Here is a 25,397-nt window from a genome sequence, read left to right on the forward strand (position 1 = left end):
TGTGTGTGTCAAAATGAATATTCCTTTCCTTACCTTCATTATCTATTTAACTTCAATTATTATTTAAATATGAGTATATTTTGAAATATGTCTAGGCTGGATAATTTGTGCAATGCCATGTCAATAAATGCTCAATGAATATTTACTGAATGGTTATTACTAGTACGGAAAAATTCATTGAAAAGAATATTTTAATTCTATAAATCTATTTTTTAAAATTAAAAAAATACTGAAACACTATTTTAAGTGAGAATTGCATTCCTAAAATTAAACTGGAAAAAATGTTTTCCTTGATTTTATAAGATGATTAATTTTATTTCAAGTATTTCTGGTTTATATAAAAAGTTTATCACTAATATACTAATTTTTTTGTTTTGTAACTATAACAAGAGTTAACTGGATGATAAAAATAATACATGAATATAACACATATGGATGTCAATATGCAATATGGAGTTACACATGAAAATCCTTTATACAGAAAAATAGCATATAAAACAAGATACTAGGGGATAGCTCTAAGAAGGAAAATATTAAAATAACATGATTTAAATAATTGCTTCCTATGGTCCCTGAATTTAGAGCTTTGAAAAAATACTCAAAACAGAATTTTTATTAGAATTCTGTGTGTGTCTCAAGAGTGTTTCTATAATGCAATATGTATATGATATTCTGGAGCCTAAAAGGGGCAGGTAGAAGCACATAGAAAAACAGTCTGTAACCAAATTTTATTTCCCTAGAGATCTTAACTCAAACATTGTCCTAAGAAAGTGATGGGCTGAAAAAAGAACTGTTCAGAGGTAACCCTGGAGAATACAGGCTACTTTGAACTAAGAGACCCTCAATTCTGAGTCAGTTGTAAGAAGGGAAGTTAGAGAAAGAAGTGTCTAGGAGTATGACTTTACGGTGCCTCCCAGGTAGAAAGTAACACTATGTGAGAGTGAACAAGTCCCTTTGTTATTTTCCTGAGAAGTGCTAAAAAACAGCTTAGTTACTAATAGATTTCAGTGTTAATAACTACCAGCTAGAGCAGGGTTTCTTGGCCTTGGTTCTATTGACATGTAAGGCTGGATAATTCTTTGCTGAGGGGAGCTCTCTTGTGCACTGTGGGAATATTAAGCAGCATCCTTGGCCTCTACCCACTAGATTACAGTAGTATCTCCCAGTTGTGGCAATCAAAAATATCTCCAGACATTGCCCAGTGTCCCTGGGAAGGGTAGGGAATGTGGTGAGTGTGGAATTGCTTCTAATTGAGTATCACTGATCTAAATGGGGTAATAAAAAAGATTAACATGGGTTACCTAAGGATTTCTTTTCCTGGCTCTCCTCTCTTAGTTTGACTTAATATTTTCTTTTCATGTATTTGCTCTACCACTTTTATGAACACTTAACAAATGCCTTCATATGGAATCAACAAAAATGAAATGCCTTTAATCATCTCTGATTGATCTATGCATCCATGAAAATCTCTTTTACTAGTGAATTTTTCTGAAATGTGACTTAAGTTGTAGTTTTTCTTAATATTCCATGAGAAAGGGACAGTTATATTTTATCCCTACTCAGGACAGTAAAGTGAGAAAAGGGGTGTGTGTGTGTGTGTAAAATTAACATCCAGAGAATCCCTAGAGAGTTCTCATACTATGACTGAAAAAGTTAAACATTAGTTTGTGTGTAATAATAACTTCACTATTTCCTCCTCAGAAAATCTAACTTCTACCTGCAATATTAAAAGCCAAAATAACAAATTTAGAAAGCATTCAGAATAAAAATTACAATTATCCACGCTCACTAAAAGCCTCTAAATGTGCCTGTAGGAAGCCAGATATCAAATTCTATTTCTCTTTGCAGGACATGCCAATAGTTAATAAAATGTGGCTTTTTATAACCTCTCTTCATTAATATTAACAAAATATGTTTCTTACTTTTTAAAATTGTATTTGATTTCTAACAAACCTTGTGAACCTTCTATAGAATATGTTGCCAGTAGATTTTATGAAAAGTCACAGAGAACACTTTACCTCCACCTTCAGTACTCTTCTTTATTTTATAAAAGGAAGAAAAATAACTAAAAATATCCCTTACTTTCTAACTTTCTCTATTGAAAAGAGGGCATCCCCCCCCCCCCACCTTCTGGCCCAAAGATCTCTCTTCTCAACAGAATTCCTTGACAAACTTTTTAATTACTGAGTACCTTTTGCAAAAGTACACTTTAGGGGTGCCTGGGTGGCTCGGTAGGTTAAGCATCCAACTCTTGATTTCAGCTCAGGTCATGATCTCAGGTGATGGAATGGAGCCCTGAGTAGGGCTCTGTGCTCAGCTGGGAGTCTGCTTGTCCCTCTGCTCCTCCCCACTCATGCTCTCTCTCTCAAATACAATTTTTTTTTTTAAGTAAATTTTATTACCTCTTCTTTGACAAGAGTGCTAGACCGGAAGCTAAGTGTTAAGGTCACACTGTCATTTCCTTTCATACTTTACTAAGTAAACAACTCTAGAACTATTGAGAGATGGGACATTAGTTCATTAACCCTTTGAAGTGACTTGGTGAGCGATTAGGACTCATGATGTCAATGTTTTTATGAAATCACACTCAGGGACTTGTTAGTAGATGACATTTATAATTCATCCCATTAATCTATATCAATCCTGAGTGAAATTTCTGGTTTTATACTCCCTCTAACTCTGCTTACAGAAGTGCCTATCCCGGGTGCAGGGGAGATACCCAATAAATGATTACTGAATGGAAGTCAATGATAATGAGAGATCTCATACTTGTTTGTGATGAACAATGCTAACCATATTTCTGAAACTTGGAAATGGAACATATGGTTCCCTATGAGAGTAGGGCAGAAGAGAGCACCAGAGTAGTATGTCAGCTCTGTTTCAATTACATGTAGGATAAACAAATAAGAGACTCCACGGTGCAATCATATTGCTTTCAAGAGTACCCTGGAGTCAGCTAGAAGTGGTTATCTCCATACCCAAGAGCCAGGCTATGCAGGCAGGAACTTCGCTGTTTTTAATTACCATGCATGCTTGTTAAAGGGCTATAAATATACCCCTTGCTTTACGGTTTTATAAAAGCTTGTACAAAGAACAGAGATGACTTCTACCTTACCTTTCTGAATCAGATGGCTAGAGCTGTGGTAACTTAACATGTTTTCCTTTTTTAAATTTCTAGATTTGATTAGTAGGTTATGATATCAGAATGCAGCACCATAATTCAGTTTTGTTCATTAGGGTCTTTACCAGCAGATGTAATTGATCATAAAAATACATTTTAGTCTCCATCAAGTTAAGTTAGTCTTAGGAAAAAAAAATATACATTTATATCCTCAGTGTGATTGCTCAGAAATGTAGATACACTATGATAAAAGGAAATTCAAACTAAATCAATCTTTGAGGCATTAATCCAGGACATAATACAACAAAATGTTATCAAAAGTGTCTATTGTCTTTTGTCCTTTTCACTTTACTTTTTTTTTTTTAATATAGTGTTAGTGGGGATCCTAGCAAATGGTCTCTCAGTGAAACAAAAGCATCATTCCTATCTTTTTGCACTTTTCAGGTAATTACTCTTCCAACACTGTACCTGTTGGAGAGGTGTGGTGTGATGTTAATGGGCTTAGTCTCTATCAGACTAATACGGGGGATACTTAGTGCTTATTGTGAAATCAGGCCAGTTATTTATCTTCTCTAAACCTCCATGGTTTTGCCCGTAGAGTAGGAATAATGACAAGGCCTGCCACTTAGTTGTTATGGGGCCTGAATGAGATGAAAATGCCATAGAGTGGAAATTACAGTTGTTTTGTTTACTGTGTATGCCCAACACCTACATAGGTAACTGGCACAGAACATACTCATTATGTATTTTGTCAAACAAATGTATGAAATGCATGGCATTTACTGCATTGTACTGATTTGTTTTTCTGAATATATCACACGAGAACTAAACATGTAACTACAGGAAGATATTTAACTATCATTTGGGTACTGTTAGTGCTGCCTCTGACACCCAGTGACAATAATCATGACCACATCCTTTTTCTATTTACCACAATGTTTTCTGCTTTTTGGTAGTTACCATATTTTACCAGTTTGGGAATATGATATTCTTTCAAGTTAAATATTTACTTATTTATGTGCTTTTTATCTCATTCAGTCCTATTTTATGATTGCTTTATTCTTATTAAACTTGAAGTCATTTTTAAATATTTGATGGGACTAAAAGGGTTAAGCTGGGTTCCTATGCAGCATTGTTGCTCATATAAACAGATATGAAATGTGTTTCTTGTATATAGAAATAAAAAAATATAGAAAAGTAAACAGAACATACTGAAAAACACTAAGTGTGCCTGTGTCTGATACTCAGAGGTACTTCATAAGTTAGCATTTCTTCTTCCTCTATAAAAATCTGTAAAATAATCCTAAAAATCAACAAGCTGATAGCAGATCTCAAATTATCTGAAATTATCACGTCTCACATTGGACATTTTTGTTATGGTAATTATAATAACACCAAAAGACATTATGACTATACCTATGTATTCTGACAGTCTCTACTCATTTGTGATTGGTTGGTATGTGGTGTTACATGGTTTTATACCCCAGGGCCCAACACAGTGTAAGTTAGTAAACATTTCCTAAATAATATTTTAAAAATAATGTCAATTCATGCAAATCATGATGTCTTAGAAAAGCTCGGTTGACAAATCAAACTTATACTCAACCCAATATTCTAAGCATTTCACCTAACTCTACCTTTTTTTTTTAATTAAATAAAATAGAAACTAGACTTGAGAATTCCCTGAGCAGACAAAATCATTTAAGCCACATAAGCAGAACAAAATCTATCTTATTTCATAAACATGAGTGAAATTTAGCCTAGGTTATTTCTTGTAAATGCCTTTGACAGTTATAAAAGAAACTTAAGTCACCTTCCTAAAAATGTATATAATACTCAACCAATCTGGAAACCTCTATTGTAATAACCAATCCTTGTAAAAAAGTAAACAACTTCATTTTCACTTTTAAGTCATCCTATAACTTCATGCCACTGAGCTACACAGCAGTCTTTGAATTTTGAGGCTCTCAGTGTACAAACTCTATCTTATATGCACAACAAACTCTTGTTAATTACTGTTTATTGATTTGGTGGTTTCATTTTTGCTTTGACATTTATGATGCATAAAGATTGCTTATGAGGGGCACCTGGGTGGCTCAGTCGTTAAGCGTCTGCCTTCGGCTCGGGTCATGATCCCAGGGTCCTGGGATCGAGCCCCGCATCGGGCTCCCTGCTCGGCAGGAAGCCTGCTTCTCCCTCTCCCCCTGCTTGTGTTCCCTCTCTCGCTGTCTCTCTCTGTCAAATAAATAAATAAAATCTTTTAAAAAAAAAAGATTGCTTATGAATATCAAAATCTATGTTTTAAAACTTGGAAAATTAATTATTGACCAAGCAATGGGAATTAATATCTTTTTATAATTTGTGTAGTTAAAATCCTATTATAAGATTTGAAATTGTGACAGTAAAACAGAGGCTGAAAGTACTTCTAGTATTTACAAATTTTCTTTTCATCCTGTATAAATATTTAAAAAGTATAAATGTGAATAAAATGTGAGAACACAAAATATGCTTTTCTAACATTTTGATTAATGCTTTCTTCCAACTTACATAATTATTTTCTATATTCTGATAATGAATTTTAAAAATACCAGCCTAAAAATACGAGAACCCCAATTTAACATATATACATATATATTATAATTATATTTAGACTAAAGTAAAAGTGATAGCTTTGGTAATGCTATCATACTGATGTTGACCTATTTGTTTTACTTATAAGGCAAAGAGTTTCTGAATCAATTAGTATAGTAGAATCACCAAATTAATAATGGACTGTATGGAAGTAAATAATGCAAAGGATGTCACTTTATACTCAGGTAAAAATACATTTAGAAAGATAAAGCTTGATTTGCTTACAAATTAAAATTCCAATAGACAATTTTCTCATTAAGTAAAAAAATGTAAATTGTGTACTGTGGGAATTGATTGTGACCATATTTCTATCAAAAAGTTTGAAATATAATACACGATTTAGGAGATAACATGGGAAGGCTTTAACATTAAATTAGAAGGGAGAAAAACTTACATGAAATCTATTCGTTTTGTTTGGTGCAAATTATTTCTGGATCAAGCATAACATATTGTTTGGGAACAAGAAAGTCATTTTGTTCACACATTTAAAATGTTATACTTGTCACTTAAAATCTCTAGAGATAATTACAGAAGAAAAAAGTGCCTAATGGTAAGGTTGTAAGGAGGTAAGTGGCTAAAAAATGTTGTTAGAATAACACTGACACCATGAATTTTTCTGACAAGTACAATAATAATACTTAGAAATATATTGTCAAGTAGCCTTAAATAAAACCTCTATTATCGATACGGGTATGATCATTCATCTTAAAAAAAAGTTAAAATAAGTTGAAATAAGACTGAGATAACATCAGCAAATCCTGGGCAATTCAGTAGACTGTTGATTATAAGCAGAGATATTTTTATAAAAATAGAAGTGTTTGAAAAACTAGTGGAGTGACTCAAACATATTTGAAGAATATGATGTAAATGTTTCTATCATATGTTAAAATTTGAGATAGCATCATGTATACATGACATTTTAAAGAGAAGGTATTCACTTATAGGCTTACAAACTTTTACACTGGGTTTTCCTCAAAAACCAACAGAATCAAAGGATTTTTATGTCAGCATATTTACCAAATGATAGTTTTTACATTTTAATCAAAAGAAGATTAGTTCAGAAAAAAATACAGTAATAGGCATTGGTGTTGTTTGCCAGTTTTTCATGGTTTTCCCACTTCTGGGCATATGGTTGGTTGGTGGGCCCTCGCTGCCCCCTTACCTATGATCATATGACTCATTTTGTTTTGATCAATAAAATGTGACAAGTGTTATGTGTTACTTCTGAATGGAAATATAAGATCTAATGTGGGGGGGGCACCTGGGTGGCTCAGTCAATTAAGTATCTGCCTTCAGGTCAAGTCATGATCTCGGGGTCCTGGGATTGAGTCCCGCATCAGGCTCCCTGCTCAGTGGGGAGCATGCTTCTCCTTCTGCCATTACCCCTGTTTGTGCTCTCTGGCCTTCTCTATTTCTCTGTCAAATAATAAATAAAACTTAAAAAAAAAAAAAAGATCTAATGTGCAATTTGTGACTTACTGTCTTTCCCTCAAAGGCTGCAACATAACCTAAAAAGATAAAGATTGTTCCATCAACCTGAGTGTTACAGGGAGGGCAGGCAGGTGCCTGCAGGCCAGCAATATATGTATAGCGTAAGTGAGCAATCAATCCATCAATAAATGATGTTAAAGTCACTAAAATTTGGGAACTGTTGTTTCTGCAGCATAACCATGGATTCAGTCTATTTCCCTCTATTTGGGGGACCATACAGTGTAGTGCCTAAGGTTGTTAATTCTGGAATCAAGACTGCTTGGTTTTATAACCCAGATTTGTCACCATGTATTTAATATCAATGTGGGAATTTCATGTCAACTTGCTATGCCTTAATTTCCTCCTCTGTAAAATGAGAATGATAGGATCTACCTTGTTTTTGTTTAAGATTACATGAGTCAACACACACACAGCACTTCAAAGTTTACTTAGCATGTAGTAGCACCTAATAAATATTAGCCATTATTCTGTTCACTTAGAAGAACTATGGTACTTTGTATTTGCTTATAACTCTAATACTATGATTATTCATAATTATAACTGTAAAAATCAAATGCAAAATCTACCTTATTAGAATTTTAGTTTTATTGTTTTTTTAGAAGTATCATACCCCAGAATGATGAGTATGTGCTATCTCCCTATTAAATAGAATATTTGATTTATAATATTATTTCTTTTTTTTTAAGATTTTTTAAATTTATTTATTTGACAGAGAGAGACAGGGCGAGAGAGGAAACACAAGCAGGGGGAGTGGGAGAGGGAGAAGCAGGCTTCCTGTGGAGCAGGGAGCCCGATGCGGGGCTCGATCCCAGGACCCTGGGATCATGACCTGAGCCGAAGGCAGACGCTTAACAACTGAGCCACCCAGGTGCACCATAATGTTATTTCTGATTTTTTAAAGCTTTTATTTATTTATTTAACAGAGAGAAAGAGAGAGAGAGAACGAGCAAGGGGGAGTGGCAGAGGGAGAAGCAGACTCCCCACTGAGCAAGGAGCCCAACTCTGGCTTGATCCAGGAACCTGGTATCATGACCTGAGCAGAAGGTAGATGCTTAACCTTAACCATGCAGGTGCCCCTATTCTTCTAATTTGGATAAGGAGTGAGCATGAGAGCAGTGATACCAATACTGTTAACTCTCATCATTTGGAAAATATTTATTTTACCCTGGTATGAGTGTACCAGCACGTTCCCTGTGAGCATAGCACACGTAGACATGGCATGAGTAATAGAAAGTATTGTGGACTAAGATTCTGAAGACTAATACTGCAGTTGGGAGGCAGCTTTGACCCCTTCAGTTTTTCAATCCTTGATATGGCTTTCCAACACTTTTGCTACCTTGAAAATCACTGTGTTAAAGCCTACTGACAGCCAGCTCTCGAAAGTCTAGATACTTGTTCAACCTCACAGAACAAAGAATATGAATACTACTCTCTTTAGTGTCCTGTCGTAGGTCCGTGAGGATTTATATTTCAATTCTGAATGTTGGCTGGCCTGTCTTTGCTCTCTAAAACAAAATAACACAGGGGCGCCTGGGTGGCTCAGCTGGTTAAGCGACTGCCTTCGGCTCAGGTCATGATCCTGGAGTCCCGGGATCGAGTCCCGCATCGGGCTCCCTGCTCGGCAGGGAGTCTGCTTCTCCCTCTGACCCTCCCCCCTCTCATGTGCTCTCTCTTTCTCATTCTCTCTGTCTCAAATAAATAAATAAAATCTTAAAAAAAAAATAAAATAAAACAAAATAACACAAAACAAAAACCAAAAAAGCAAAACAACAACAAAAACAAAATAGCACTTCAATCTATGCTCCAATAATTTTTTTGTCGTGATTTTGGACAAATAAGTAAACTTTTTGAATCCATTTTCTGTTAAGTTACTTCAGTAAATCTGTAAAGCAAGGAGGTTGAATTAAATTACCTCTAACCACTCCCCACCCCTCCACCATCTTTAAAGAGAATTGATAAATCCTTTACAACATGTTCTTAATTTTAAAGAGCTAACACCTCAGTTAGTGTAATAAGAGTAGCACACATGAAATAACCACAGATAAATTCAAGTATTCCATAATCACCTACAAGTTTACAGAGAAGTGCACTTTAAAGCGCAGGCTCTGGGTCCAGAGGACCTATGCTTAAATACAGCCTAGCAGCTTTTTAGTACTGTGATTTGGGCAAGTTACCTAATTTCCCTATATTTCTGGTTTTTTTGCTTGCAAAGGGTATAAGAGCAGCTAGCTCATAAACTTTTGTAAGGATTAAAATATTTAAAATATGTAAAGCATTTTTTTTAAAGGTTTTATTTATTTGAGAGAGAGAATGAGAGACAGAGAACACGAGAGGGAAGAGAGTCAGAGGGAGAAGCAGACTCCCTGCCGAGCAGGGAGCCCGACGTGGGACTCGATCCCGGGACTCCAGGATCATAACCTGAGCTGAAGGCAGTCGCTTAACCAACTGAGCCACCCAGGCGCCCTATGTAAAGCCTTTAGAACAGCACCTGACATATAGTAAGAGCCAGAAATGTTAGCCATTATTGAACTACAGAGTGTTTTAAAGAAGCTGGAGTTCAATTATACCTAAAGAAGCCAGGTAATATGTTGGAGTGGAATGGGGAATATCGAACTTGTTTTCCTCTTCATATGAACAAGCAAGAGAGAAGAAATAGCTCCACTGGTTAAGGGACTGATGTGAGTAAAGGCACTAAGACTTGAGGGTAGAAATTACACAGTCTGTTTGTGAAACAGCAGGAGAACATACAAATCAGGCTGCAAATGTTAGATTCAGTTTTTCTTATATGTGTTTTCTCTTATGGGAATTTTTCTACTGTACTTTTGATACATACCAAGTGGGGAAAATGAAGTATAAAAAGGGGAGACATTTTACAGAAATAAGCCAACGTCCAAAATATCTAAGACCAGGTATTTTATATTCAGTAAAATATATAATAAAGTATATACAGTGTAACTAGAAGAAGAAAACAAAGAAAGTGTATACTCTATTCTAATCATTGCTCTAGTAGGAGTAATTTTGTATAAATAGCAAATGGAACCAAACAATAAAACAAATAAATATTTATAATTTTAAATATGATTTATGAAGCTAAATAACTGACTCTTCTCTTATATAGTATATTATACCATATATCCAGACAACTTTTTTCAGTTATTTTTGGTTTTGGTTTTTTGTTTTTTGTGTTTTTTTTGAGTATAGTTAACACACAATGTTATCTTTTTAAAGGAATTTTACTTTTTTTTCTCCAATCATGAAATTCTTGACTTTCAAAAATTGCAATTCCTGAAAGTTTGCCTTAAGTGAAAAATAAAAGGAAACAAAGAAATAACCTCCAAGAAAAGCGGAGCAATCTTCTATCTCTTGCCTCAAACTGTGCTTTGGAACATTCAAAACACAGAAGAAAAACCAAAAATAACTGCAATCTCAGTCAGATAAACTTTTTCTTAAAAAGCATTTTTTTTTTAACAATTAAAGAGAAATGAAAAATCCAGGAGACTGGATTTACCATCCATTCCAATCAAGTATCCTTCTCAGTAAATGATGGAAATAGAACAGGTGACAAGGAGGAATTAAAGCAGCTGACTTTTCTCCAGGGAAGAAGAAGGGAGGTAAGTCTGTATGATCTTATGGACATAAAAACGAGATCTCTAAGAAAATAAACTAATAATACTTGCTAGCAGGAGGGTCCTTAACTATGGAAATTTTAATAGCTGTCCCTGATTAAGGAGTGATTTGAAAAACTTAAAAATCTATGGGTTTATAAACATGGCTCCCTTTGAAAAATGTCATTGTTGGAATATAAAATGAAGATGTTTCATGGATGAAACATTCTTTCTGCCATATAAGTAACTCCACAAAACCTCACTTGGATATCTGATCTACTATTCTGGACCAGAGAGTAGGTGTTCAGTGCAGGATGAAAGAGTTTGAAGAGCTGCCCTCAATATCCTAGACCGGTCCCTCTGTCATCTGCACTTGATTGCCAAAACCTCTGAAATTATTAGTAAAGCTTGATATTAGATAAGATCTATAGTTTGTTTGAATCTAATTGGAGAATCCGATCCTTTGTGTTAGCTTATCAGATATCGAATATTCTTTTTCATTAAAAACCAATGATACGTTTCTAATGTATAAAATCTATATGACATTCTACTAGATGCTTTTTATTTTTTTTTAACAAATTAATAAAAAAAGTTTTTTAAGGTTTCTAAAGCTTACATTCTGGTAACAAAGCATTAGAAAACAATATTTAGTATTTGTTTACATATATAAATGTTTATTTGTGTTGTATTTGCATTACTGAAATGGATGGGGTAATTTTCAAGAGACTCGTCATTTATTTTCAGGGTCCTATTCTTAAAATTCATGTGGCTACAAACAAATGGCAGCCAGATGACAGAGATCTCAAACAACATAAATCATAAAATTGTATAAAACTGTGTTAAAATAGAAATTGAACCCTAAATCTACAATGACACAATCACTTCTTAAAACATATACAAACCATGAGGTAAAGAAAATTAAAATTTGTGTAGAAAATTTATTGCTAAGTGAAGTTACTTGTTCTTTCAAGTTTACTCTGCTATCCTTAGTGGAAAAAGGTAGAAATAAATCTTTCCAGGTCAGAAATCTTGCCAGCCCTATGAAGAAGAAACTTCCATGAAGAAATTGAGTAGAACTTGACACATTTATTCACTCTCAATGATCATTATATTCAAAATTTATTAGTGCACAAACCTTCCAGACTGTTTATCAAAATTTAAGTTATTGGCTATTTTTCCTTATGTGGGGAGAGAATATTTCTTCCATCCCCTGAGTCTTAAATAAATACATACATACATACATACAAAAATAAATAAAAACTTAAAAAAATATCTTAGAGAAAAGATTTTACAATGATTTTACCATTGCTACAATAATTGCTTTCTTCCATCAGAATCCACTTAGCATTCATTCATCATTGATGTTCCCTGGACTCAGAAAGCTCTTCCCTTCTTCCTGAGAAATGCTTATGCAACCTACAAATTGCCTTCATCTTATCAAGTTCCTTTTTTAAAAAGATAACTTTAAAATAAAGGGTTCCTCATTTCATATATGCATGTGTGTATAACTGAACCATGATGTTTATAAAATAAACATTCAATGATTATCTTTCAGACACTAGAAACAGTCACCAGAAAATACTTTATCATTTGAGCCTCCTGTTCATCATTTCCTATATGTGTAACAACATATAGCATTTATAGAGGAAAACAAACAAGCAGAGAAAAGTGTTCACAAAATAAAAGACAATATCCAGGGCGCCTGGGTGGCTCAGATGGTTAAGCGTCTGCCTTCGGCTCAGGTCATGATCCCAGGGTCCTGGGATCGAGTCCCGCATCGGGCTGCCTGCTCAGCAGGGAGCCTGCTTCTCCCTCTGCCTCTCTCTGTCTGTCTCTTGTGAATAAATAAAAAAATCTTTAAAAAAAAAAAAAAAAGACAATATCCAGTAAATATACTAAGAATGTTTGGTTTGAGGTAAAAAATAAGGAAGATGCTTACATCTTGGTCTTTTTCCCTTATTTTACAGCCTATCCTACTCTTCTCTAATACAATTAATGTTATAAACATATTATATAAATTCAGATACACTTGGAAGGCTTAGAACATTCTAACAGTTCTTAATGTTTAGTAATACAAAAAATAACAACTCTTTTCAATGAAGGATATACATGTCAATCTATCATTGTTTCAACCACAGCAAATGAATTTTCATATGTTTGAAATAAGTTTGCTATAGTTTTTTTTAAGTTATCAGTGTATCATAATGGTAATTACTGTTACCAAAAAAAGCACCAAGGGCGATCCTTTTTTTTTTTTTTTTTTTTTTTAGAAATAGTAATCATACATAAAATGTTAAGAGGTATAAGATGGCAACACAAGAAGACCCTGAACTCACTTTCTCCACAGACACACCAAATCTATACCTATTTATAGAGCAATTCCTCCTGAAGAACTGAGGGCTGACTGAAGAGCTTGTGTACAACAAAAGACCACACAGAGAATGGCAGGAGAGAGAAAGACATGGTAAGTAAGGAAAACTCCCACCTGCAACCCTCTGAAATGCATTGAGGAGGGATATTACTGAGGGGACTGGAACAGATTTGTCTGCCCTGGGGCACAGAAAAAAGGCCATAGTTTAGAAGAGCAACTAGTATATAAAATATGCAGCCCTAGAACTCCACCAAATAGAGGGGAAGCTGCTGGAACATTATGGCTTACATTCGTCATATACCTTGATAGTGCAGATGGGAGCAGGGTCCAGGCACCATACTCAGCTGCCACCTAGCAAGACCAAGGCCCCTAGCCCACACCAGCCCCACACACCCTGGGGCACAGAAAAACAAACAATCAAAACACAGTGTTAAAAACAACAACAACAAAACAACAACAACAACAACAAACAGCTAGAATATAGAGGAACTAATTCCAGACCCATGCCAAATGGGGGCGGTGGGGTGGGGGGGGGGACTGTTGGAACTCTTTCTGGGTTGGGGGAGCTGGTAAGCACCATGGTTTATGTTCCCCCTTCACCTTGATAGTATGAACAGGAGTATGGTCTGGGCACTCTAGCTGGCCTACCACCTCTGTGAGCCCTGGGTCCCGGACCACATCAGGCCCAGCTGTCCCACTAAGGCAGCCCCAGTGTGGCAGATACAGGAACACCCTTTTCCAGCACTCACTACAGCTCCAGCCATCACATCAAGGTGACACAGTTGCAGAGAGCTATGAACCACTCCAGGCCTGCACCACTTTAGATCCAGATCCAGACAGCTTGCTAGGGCCCCCTAGCACGGAGTGCTCTAGGACCTCCTGGTTCACACCTACTTTGGCTCCAGATGCCTCACCAATGTGTCCCCTGCACTGAGAAACCTTGGACACCCCAGATTGCAAATACTTCTGCTTCATTTATCCTACCAGGCTCCCACTGCACTGAGAGCCCAGGGACCATTTTAGTCCATGCTTACCTCAGCTTTGGCTGTCCTGCCAGGGTATCTTCTACACAGAGATCCCAGAGACTGCCCCATCTCATGCCCACTTCAGCTCTGGCCAAGAAACCAGGGCAGCCCCTGCACAGAGTGCCTTGGGACACCAGCCCATGCCGATCACAACTCTGGCCAGTTAGCCAAAGTCACCAGGCATATATCATCTTCACAAGGGACAACTATACATGGGGCTTTAACTTGACTTATATCAATGCATATATAATCCAGACAGAAAATCAATTAGGAAACAGTGTCTTTGAATGACACATTAGACCAGATGGACTTAACAGATATGTACAGATCATTCCACCCCAAAAAGTAGAATACACATTCTTTTCAAGTGTACATAGAACATTTTCCAAATAGATTACATGTTAGGCCACATAAAAAGTCTCAATAAATTTAAGAAGATAAAAGTCACATCTTTTCCAGCCACAATGACATGAAACAAGAAATCAATCAGAAGGGAAAAACAAACAACAACAAAAAAAAACTGGAAAAAACACAAACACATAGAAGCTAAACAACATGATACTAAACAACCAAGAGGTCAACAAAGAAATTGGGAAGAAATAAAAAGAATACATGATAACAAATGAAAATAAAAACACAATGTTCCAAAATCTTTGGAATGAAGCAAAGCAGTTCTAAGAGGAATATTTTTAGTAATAGAGGCCTACCTCAAAAAATGAGAAAACTTTCAAGTTAGTAATGTAATATGAAGGAACTAGAAGAAGAAAAAAAAAACAAAAACAAAACAAAACCCAAGAATAGAAGGAAGGGAATAATAAAGAGCAGAGAAGAAATGAATGAAATAGAAATGAATGAATGAATGATCAATAAAACTAAGTGCTGGTTCTTTGAATAAACAAAACAGACAAACATTTAGCCAGATTCATTAAGAAAAAAAAGAGAAAGAACTCAAATAAATAAAATCAGAAATGAAAGAGAAGTAACAACTTACACCATTAGCAATATAAAGGATTTTAAGAGAATACAGTGAAAAGTTACACACCACAAAATTAAACAATTAGAAGAAATGGAAAAATTACTGGAAATACACAATCTTCCAAAACTAAATCAGGAAGAAACAGAAAATCTGAACAGACCAATTACTAGTAATGAAATTGATGTGGTCATCAAAAAACTACCAACAAAAGTCTAAAACCAGATGGATTCACAGGTGAATTCTATCAAACATTTAAAGAGTCAATAACTATTTCTTCTCAAACTATTCCAAAAACTGGAAGAAGGAAAACTTCCAAATACATTCTATGAGGTCAGCATTACCCTCATACCAAAACCAGACAAAGACACTAAATAATTTATATATACATATATACATATATATACACACACACACACATTTATATATATATAAAATACTACAGGCCAATATCTGTAACGAACACAGATGAAAAAAATCCTCAACAAAATATTGGCAAATCACATTTAACAATACATAAAAGAATTCATTCACCATGATCAAATAGGATTTATTCCAGGGATGCAAGGATAATTCAATATTTGCAAATCAATTAACATGATTCACCACATCACCAAAATGAAGGATGAAAATCATATGATCATCTCAGTAGATGCAGAAAAAGCATTAGACAAAATTCAACATCCAGTCATGATTAAAAACTGTCAACAAAATGGATTTAGAGGGAACACAAGTCAACATAACGAAAGCCATTATGTAAAAACCACACAGCTAATTTCATACTCAATGGTGAGAAGCTGAGAAATTTTTCTCTATGAGATCAGAAACAAGACCAGGATGTCCACTCCTACCATTTTTATTCACATAGTATTAGAAGTCCTAGCCACAGCAATCAGACAACCAAAAGAACTAAAAGGCATCCAAATTGGTAAGGAAAAGTTGAACTGTCACTAGTTCCAGATGACATGATACTATACATACAAAACTCTAAAGACTACACAAAAAATCTACCAGAAATAATAAATGAAATGAGTAAAGTTGCAGGGCACAAAATAAATACACAGAAATCAGCTGCATTTCTATACACTAACAACAAAGTAAAAGAAAGAGAAATTAAGAAAACAATTCCATTTAGAATTGCAGCAAAGACAATAAATTACCTAGAATAAACCCAGCCAAGGAGGTGAAAGACCTATACTCTGAAAATTATAAAATACTGATGAAAGCAACTGAAGATCACATAAAAACAAAATGAAAAGAAATACCATTCTCATGGATTGGAAGAATTAATAATGTTAGGATGTCTATACTAACCAAAGCAATCTTACAGTTCAATGTAATCAAATACTAACAGCATTTTTCACAGAAGTAGAATAATCCTAATATTTGTATGAAACCACAAAAGACCTTGAATAGCCAAAACAATCCTGAAAAAGAACAAAACTGGAGATATCACAATTCCAGATTTCAAGATATACCACACAACTGTAATAATCAAAACAGTATGGTACTGGCACAAAAACAGACTCATTAATCAACAGAACAGAACAGAGAGCCCGGAGATAAAACCATGCTTAGATGGTCAATTAGTCTACAACAAAGGAGCTACGAACATACAATAGAAAAAAGACAGTCTCTTCAATAAATGATGCTGAAAAAAACTGGACAGCTACATGCAAATGAAGAAACTGAACCACTTTCTTACATCACACACAAAAATAAACTCAAAATGGGGTTGCATGGCTGGCTCAGTCGATAGAGCATGCAACTCTTGATCTCAGGGTTGTGAGTTAGAGCCCCACACTGGGCGTGGATACTATTTAAAAATAAAATCTTAAGGTAAATAAAATAAAATCAATTAGAGACCTATGGGTGCCTGGGTGGCTCAGTCCTTAAGTATTTGCCTTCAGCTCGGGTCATGATCCCAGGGTCCTGGGATCGAGCCCCACATTGGGCACCCTGCTCAGCGGGAAGCCTGCTTCTCCCTCTCCCTCTCCCCCTGCTTGTGTTCCCTCTCTCGCTGTGTCTCTCTCTGTCAAATAAATAAATAAAATCTTAAAAATTAGAGACCTAAATATGAGATGTGAAAACATAAAACTCCTAGAAGAAACATAGGCAATAGTTTCCTGGACATCAGCCATTCAAACATTTTTCTGGATATGTTTCCTCAAACAAGAGAAACAAAAGCAAAAATGAACTATTGGGACTACATCAAAATAAAAAGCTTTTGCACAGCAAAAAAAACCATCAACAAAATGAAAAGGTAACCTACTCAATGGTAGAAGATTTTCATAAATGATACAGGCAATAAGAGGTTAATTATCCACACTCTATAAAGAACTTAAACAACTCAACACCAAAAAAACTCAAATAATCCAATTAAAAAATATTCAGAGGACTTGACATTTTCCAAAGGAAACATAGAGATGGCCAGCAGACACATGAAAAAAATGCCCAACATCATTAATCATCATGGAAATGCTAATCAAAACCACACTGAGATATTATCTCTTAACTGCCAGAATGGCTAGAATCAAAAAGACAAGCAATAGCAAGTGTTGGTGAGGATGTGGAGGAAGAGGAACTCTCATGCATTGTTGGTGGGAATGTAAGTTGGTGCAGCCACTGTGGAAAAGAGTATGGAAGTTCCTCAAAAAATTAAAATAGAAGTTTATACCTGAAACTACCATAGCAGTATGTTAACCATGCTGAAATTAAATTAAAATAAAATAAAAATAGATCTACCGTATGATCCAGCAATCACACTACTGGGTATTTACCCAAAGAAAACAAAAACATTAATTCAAAAAGATATACGCACCCCTATGTTTACTGCAGCATTATTTACAATAGCCAAGATACAGAAGCAACTCGGTGTCGATGCATGGAGAAGAAAGATGTGCTACACACACACACACACACACACACGAATATTTCTCAGCCATAAAAAAGAATGAGATCTTGCTATTTGTGACGACATGGATAGACCTGGAGCATATTATGGTAAATGAAATAGGTGAGACCAAGAAAGTCAAATACCAAATAATTTCACTTACATGTGGAATCTATAAAACAAAACAAATGAATAAACAAACAAAAAGCAGAAACAGACCCATAAATACAGAGAACTGATGGTTACGAGAGGGGAGGGGGCTGGGGGAAGGACAAAATGGGTAAAGGGCAGTGGGAGATATAGTCTTTCAGTTTTGGATTGAACATGTCACTGGAATAAGGAAATAGTCAATGGTATTATAATAGCATTGTATGGTGACAGATGGTAGCTACAATTGTGGTGAGCATAGCACAACATATAGAGTTGCTGAATCACAAAGTTGTACACCTGAAACTAATGTAACATTGTGTATCAACTATATTTCAAGAAAAAAAAATGTATGTTAAGACCACACAGAACTATATTTGGATTTCCTATAAGGAGAAATAGGCACAAAATACAGCAACATTATAAGCATCTCTTTGCTAAATTTGGACATTCCCACCTCTAGCAGCAAGTTAAATATGGAAAAGAAAGTATAGTTTGTTTTCAAATTAACAGCCATTTAAAACATACCAAACTTAGGAAATTATGAAAAATGATACCATTTCGAAAACTTTAGCAAGGAAGTTAGGTGTTTTATAACAAAATCTTAGGTGTATAATAACATACACTTATTTTAGCCTCGTCATTAAAAAATAAAAACAGCTATATGTCAAAAATCTAACTGGGAATAAGCTGCCTATATTTTTCAATGTGAATAAATAAAAACATTTAACATGCATATATTATGGAACATGACAAATTAAATTTTCATGATTTAAACTACAGATAACATGTATTAATAATCATTAAAGTATCTAGCAAAAGTGGCCATAGTTTCCCTTCCAAGCACTTCTCTGTATTTGAATAAATAATTCTATTATAAAATTATTTCCTTGGCTCATAGGTTGTACATCTTAGGTATTCACACAGTAAAGCATTATCATCACAATTTTCCCTAATCCATAATGCAGATTTCAGAGAAATTCAATCTTTAATAACATGTAATATATACACAATATACAATTATCTATATATGTGTATAATCCAGATTATAATTTGTATTGAGTTTTGCCATTGTGCAATCGGTATTCCGAAATCAGAAAAATAAAACAAAATCCTGACTTTGATGTGGAACAATGAGCACAATCTAGGACTTTGATATTGTCATAAAAGTTACACGAACTTGAGAAAGGCACTTAACCTCTTCAAATCCCACTTTCCTTATTAGGAGAATAAATATTCTCTTATTTTGAGTTAGTGACTGTTCGAATCTTTCAGAGAAACACACAGGAATCCTAGTAAAACATAATGCTTCCTTCCGGCAAGAAATACTGAAGTTGCATTATTTGCAACGGTCAGATATACTCTGATGCCTACTGTCAGCTACCAACCTTGCTTTGTAACACCCCAGAATACATTACAGCAACTACAATGGTTCTTGTACATTTTCCTAAAGACAATGACAATACTGCCATTAATTTTTTTAAAATTCACTTTCAAATTAATCAAATAAATATATTTTAATAGTTAAATGGCAAAATTATACAATAAACATGTGAGAAAGTCTGAATACATTTCCTCATGAAAGTAAAATTATTAACCTGTAAACATGTTCATTGATATATATTCTGCCTAAGTTCCAGTAAAAAAAAAAAAAAAAAAAAAAGAGCGCATGAGAGTGAGATGGTTTCCAAGGAAGCAGCACTGAAATGTCTCACTGATGGTAAAAAACAATCTTGAAATTGTACCATTTGAGGTAAGCGGGTTTTTTTGTCTGTATTGACAGTTTCTGCTACATTGCTTTTAAGAAAAAAAGTACCTTTCTTTATTGACTTAATCTAGATAATACTACAAGTGTTTTTCTTTGCATCTTAGTCAAAATATTGTTAATTAAATTCTTTCTTCTTCTTTAAAATGATATTGACCGTTCACATTGATACAAATCTTTACCAGGTGAGTGCTTTATTGTAGGTGGTGGAGTTTCTTACCTTATCTACATTGAAAGATTTCAAATATAAAATAAGACCATAAAAAGAAAGAGATAAGAATAGGATTACAAAATAAACTATAGAAAACTGTTAGAGAAACAAGTTTTGTATGTTAGGTTGTAAAAGGATGCATTAAGGGGCAAAATCAACAAGAACACATACAATGTTTTCATGTAAATAAATACATTTATAATTTTATTTTAACACCATGGTTTAAACCCAGCATTTGATCATTCATATTATATCACATAATGACTTGAATAATTTAAGAAATTTTATAACATGTATCTGAATGTTACTACAATTACAATGATTTCATTGCCTGTTTGCAAAATATAGAGAACTCTGTAAAAGCTGCTTTCTTCTCCTTAGCTCTGTGACTCTCTTCTGTTGCCCTTGCACCCTGCCCACAACACTGAACCACTTCTGGGCTGTGCTACTTACCCTTGCAATAAACTACAACATTCAAGAGTGCCCTGTTGCCACTTGGCCATTTAATAATTAAAGTGAGCTATTATAGAAAGGCAATAAACAGGGATGCACAGAAATCAGGCAGCAATGCCAAGTCCAGGAGACAAGTGTTCTTTCATGACACACCTTAATAGGAGGTCAGTCAGTATCCAGTAAACTTTCTTTACATGTTTAGAGATATAAATAGAGGTTTTTAACTTTCTGTAGTTGGAATAAGACTCTTCATTATTTACTTCATTTGAAGACATACTGCTTTCATCTTTGGATCTCAATACAAGAGAAACAGATAACTTAGTTCTTCAGTAGGAATTGTCCTTCTCGGATGGGAGAAACTAGCACTGTCTTCAAACTTACCTAATGTGCATACAATATGTGGTGAAATTAAATGAAGACTACTGCCACAGAGACAAAGGATATGGATGACAAGGTTGAACAAAAAATATGCACCGCCAAGTGGAATGTTACATTGAGAAATAGCTTGCATACGGAGATAATTTTTAAATAGGTCTTTTTTTGTTGTTGTTGTCAAAATACAATAAGAATAAGGTAGGAATATGAGTTCAATCTTCATCTATCAGTTTTTTGTGCAATTGTGTACAAATGCAGAAAGTGTGAAATACTTGGAATGGAAACATTTCTCTATTAAATACTCTGGGAAATAGCTAACATATGGAATGATGGAAAGTTGGTTTTATTTAATATTTAACATATCACAGATTGGTGATACATTGCTTATGGTCAAATGATTTCACCTAGGTTGAAATATGTACTGGTTTAAATAAAACTTCAGTGCATGTAGGATTCCACAGGGCCTTGAAAAGAAGAAAACAAAAGTAAATAAATGAATGACATCAAATTAATGAAATGAAATGAAATTTTATTTCATATGAAGATTTAAAACATATAAACACTTAAAAAAACATAGACCAACAACTTTTATTTGTGATTTTCTAAGTCAAAATTCCTATTAACATTTATTGATATTTATTAGTAATGCTTACAGGTTTCCAACATCCAATTAAATACACTTTACACAAGGTAAAAAAGAGGGAAGATTAATTGGCAAAATTTTTTGATTTCCTTTGGTTTCATGAGAAAAAAAAAAGTTTTACACAACTTTTTCTTTTATGTATTTCTCAAGTAAAATGATTTAAAGAAAATTAGGTAATTAAAGTAATAGGTAAATCTCACATGTTTCTCCTGATATATTTCTAAAGCATAGTCACCACCTAAGGTCCTAAACACAAAATTCCAACAGAATTTCATATGCAGCAATTATTACTATTTTCTTAACCTCTACACTTTATTATAGTTTTAAGTGATAGAAATTAGAACATTTCATAATCTTTCACCTTCAGAAAAAAAAAAACAAAAAACTATTGTGTAAATAGTATGTATAAAAAGAAACACAATCCAAGAAGTATAGAATATACTTGCCCCTAATGAATGTGGAACTTAGATGGATATAAATGAATATAAAAAAGATAAACCATACTACAAGACTGGCATATGACAAGATAGGCTATATGTCAATATATAAAACTGATGAGATATATTAACTAACTACGACAGGATAGTAAGTTATATAGGACTGATAACTGCTGACATAATTCTACAGATAGAGAAATCACCCCTGATGAGGGAGCAAGAAGGCTAGCTGAAGACAAAGCATAAACTTGACACCCTGCAACCTCCCCCTACCCCCCACTCTTGGGTGGGACATGTGTGACATTCCTCCAGGAATTTCTCAACTAAATGTAAATACCTTGCTAGGGGGGAAAACAACCTTAACTTCACAACAGCAAGGCTGCAGGTATCTTGTAGGCAGGTCCTCTTTAGCATATGAAAGTTCTTTTGAAACCTCCCTTTTCCTTACTTCCCCCAACTCTTGAGTATATAATCACCACTCAAGACTCCAGTGCAGCAACTCTTTCTGCCCATGGGTCCTGTTAGTGCGCTTTAATAAACCACCATTTTACACCAAAGACATCTCAAGAATTCTTTCTCGGTCATTGGCTCTGGACCTCACCCCACCAAACCTCTCCTATATTCCAAAACCCCATCAACCCCCAATTTGGGTAGTCAAATTAAGGGTATGAAATTGGAGCAAGGCTGGAAAAGAGAGATATATTACAGGGGAAGGGGTATTTCAGATAAAATGGTTAAAAACCCTAAACAACAGAGAAAAGAAATAGCAATTTGTGCTGGTTCAGTTTAAGTGGAATAAAATGTTTATGTTTGCAACATAAATAGGGAAGAGTATAATTTGAGCACCTTAGAGTGCTGGCTTGAGGAATGGGAATTTTGTCTTTTAAGCCTTAGTGAATCATTAAGAGAGAGAGTTTTAAAGTAAAAATACAACACAATGTAAGGGGAGGGTGTGTGTGATTTTTGTTTGTTTTGCAGATTTCTTTGTGATGCTGTATAGACTAGAATGTGTAGAGCCTGTAAGTAGGAAGACAAGATGAAGACCAAACTGAGGAAGTCTCGAAGCAGCAAGCGGTATTGGAAGGTGACTATTTTCCAAATTCTGATTTCCCCCATGTCAAGATGCTTGTTTCAGTTTTGTGAACTGACCTTCACTCAGATTACAGCTCAAAGACAACACACTCAGAAAGGTCTTCCCTGATAAGTCTTTTCCAGACATAAACTCTCCTCTTCACCTGATTCATCTCTTAATCTTGTCTTTTTGCTTATTTACATCATGACCCTTATTTCTGTAATTTCTAGTGTATTGTCTATCTTCATCACTAGAATATGAGGTTTATGAAGAAATTTAACAGCAGGCCCCCAAATGGAGTCACTTTTCCTAAGTTCCACTAGAACTTAATAGCAAACTTAATTTCAGCTTTAGCCTCTCCCAAGAGTGGAATTTTCAACAGATAACTCTGGAATGGCCTGATCTGCATTAGTGAGATAATCTGCAAGACAAGACCCCTTGCCGTTCAGAAGGAAGGTGACCTTGCCCAATATATTCTTTCTTTTCTTTAGCTAAAACTTCCTTGTCCACCACTTCCCGTTCAGCCTATAAAAGCCTTCTATTTGTACAGCTCTTCAGGAATTCTATTCTCTTTGGTAGAAGGGATACTGCTTGGTTAATGAATCATTGAATAAAGCCAATTAGATCTTCAGATTTACTCTACTGAATTTTGTTTTTTAACATTTGTCTATCTCCTCTTCACTGCTACAATCTCAGTGCCTGGGATACCATTTATTATTTTTATTTTTTAAGTAACAGTATAAATGAAAAAGGGTGAAATAACTTGAGATGAAAGGAACCACAGGACTATAAGTATATGTCGAACACAGACGTGATACATATTTGTCAACCAAACATGTTTAAAAAAAAAAAAAGTGCAGAATCATTAAGACTAACAAACATTTCGGTACCTGTTCCCCAAAAGCTGGTTGAATGAATGTGAAATGACAGAGGGAATATACTGTTATATTTTTGTATTTTATAAACCTGGAATTCTGTTTTCCAGTGTATTTTAAGCCTCCTAACATTCATATTTATAATAAAGTTCTAACCCAGATCTACCTTTCAATATTCTAAAAAGTTAGTAAAATGAAAGGAAAAAAATATTTTAATAGGTTGAATATGTTCAGAGACACAAATGATCCTAAAATATATGATACTACATTTCTCTTGCCATAAAAGCTTACAATATTGTCATCCTCATCCATGTGGCGAGGACAAAAAGCCCCAGTACTTCTCTGTCATTTTTAGCGACTGGAACATGGAGAGGACTGCAAGGAAATATGAAAGCTCAACTAATGAGGATAAATGTTTCCCCATGACTACACTGTAACAAGAATAAAAACTCAAAAGATGCAATTCTTTTTTTATGATTAACCACTCTGGAGATATTGTAAAGTAAGACAATCATTTACAAAATAGATTAATCATCTTAGGCTTTAAAATATGATGAATTCAATATATTGTCAAATTTGGGAAAAAACCCTCCAATATTTAATATTTTTAATAATTATATTTAAGAACAAAGTATCTTTGCTACTTCGGTTCCTCAAAAACTTCCAGTTTATTTTGTGTGGAGGTAGTACTTGAAGTTAAATACATTGTACAAACATAATTTTGTATTCATTATAGCAGCGTTGCAGAATTTGCTTTTTTAAAATAATTACTTACATTATTAAATTAAGTTATAAAATAAAATATTTATACAATGAAATTACAAATTATTATAAAGGCACATATATTCATTGTAAAACATGACGAAAAAGGGTAAGTAGAAATAAGAAAATAAAATGTCATATTCCTACCAGAGATGATCACATCAACTTTTGTATATTTTACATTCTGTAAACAGAATGTATATACATTCGGTTTAAGTTACTGGATTTTCTGCTTATTTTTCCCAGTTAATGGCTTCTAACTTTCTATGTCAATAGGTTTTAATTTGTAATAGTTAGCCTTAATCAAATTTCCTCAAATGCCTTTCAAACACTACTACTAAATACTACTACTGCTGTTACTACTCAACCTAACAACCCAAGATTCAGTCTTGGACCATGCCTCACATCTCAATGTAATGTCATTATAAATCCTTTCTTTCTCTCTTTCTCTCTCTCCTCTTTCTTTCTTTCTCTCTTTCTCTCTCTCCTCTTTCTTTCTTTCTTTCTTTCTTTCTTTCTTTCTTTCTTTCTTTCTTTCTTTCTTTCT

The 25,397-nt window shown here is 34.4% G+C and overlaps 1 protein-coding gene across 2 annotated transcripts in view; it reads right to left on the reverse strand.

Annotated features, from left to right (window-relative positions):
- Window positions 1-25,397, reverse strand: part of CCSER1 (coiled-coil serine rich protein 1) — a 1,210,854-nt gene that overhangs the window by 598,379 nt on the left and 587,078 nt on the right. Inside the window, exon 10 of one of the 2 annotated variants that reach the window (XM_035004507.1) lies at window positions 20,463-21,525. The exons of the other annotated variant lie outside the window; for it this stretch is intronic. Coding sequence (XP_034860398.1) covers window positions 21,466-21,525 — 60 coding nt within the window. The 3' untranslated portion in view covers window positions 20,463-21,465. Of the gene's footprint in view, window positions 1-20,462; window positions 21,526-25,397 lie in introns of those variants that run through there. 2 annotated transcript variants of the gene reach the window in all.

This window comes from Mirounga leonina, unplaced genomic scaffold (assembly GCF_011800145.1).
Source record: "Mirounga leonina isolate KUSES-001 unplaced genomic scaffold, KU_Mleo_1.0 Mir_129, whole genome shotgun sequence".
Classification (NCBI taxonomy): Eukaryota; Metazoa; Chordata; class Mammalia; order Carnivora; family Phocidae; genus Mirounga; species Mirounga leonina.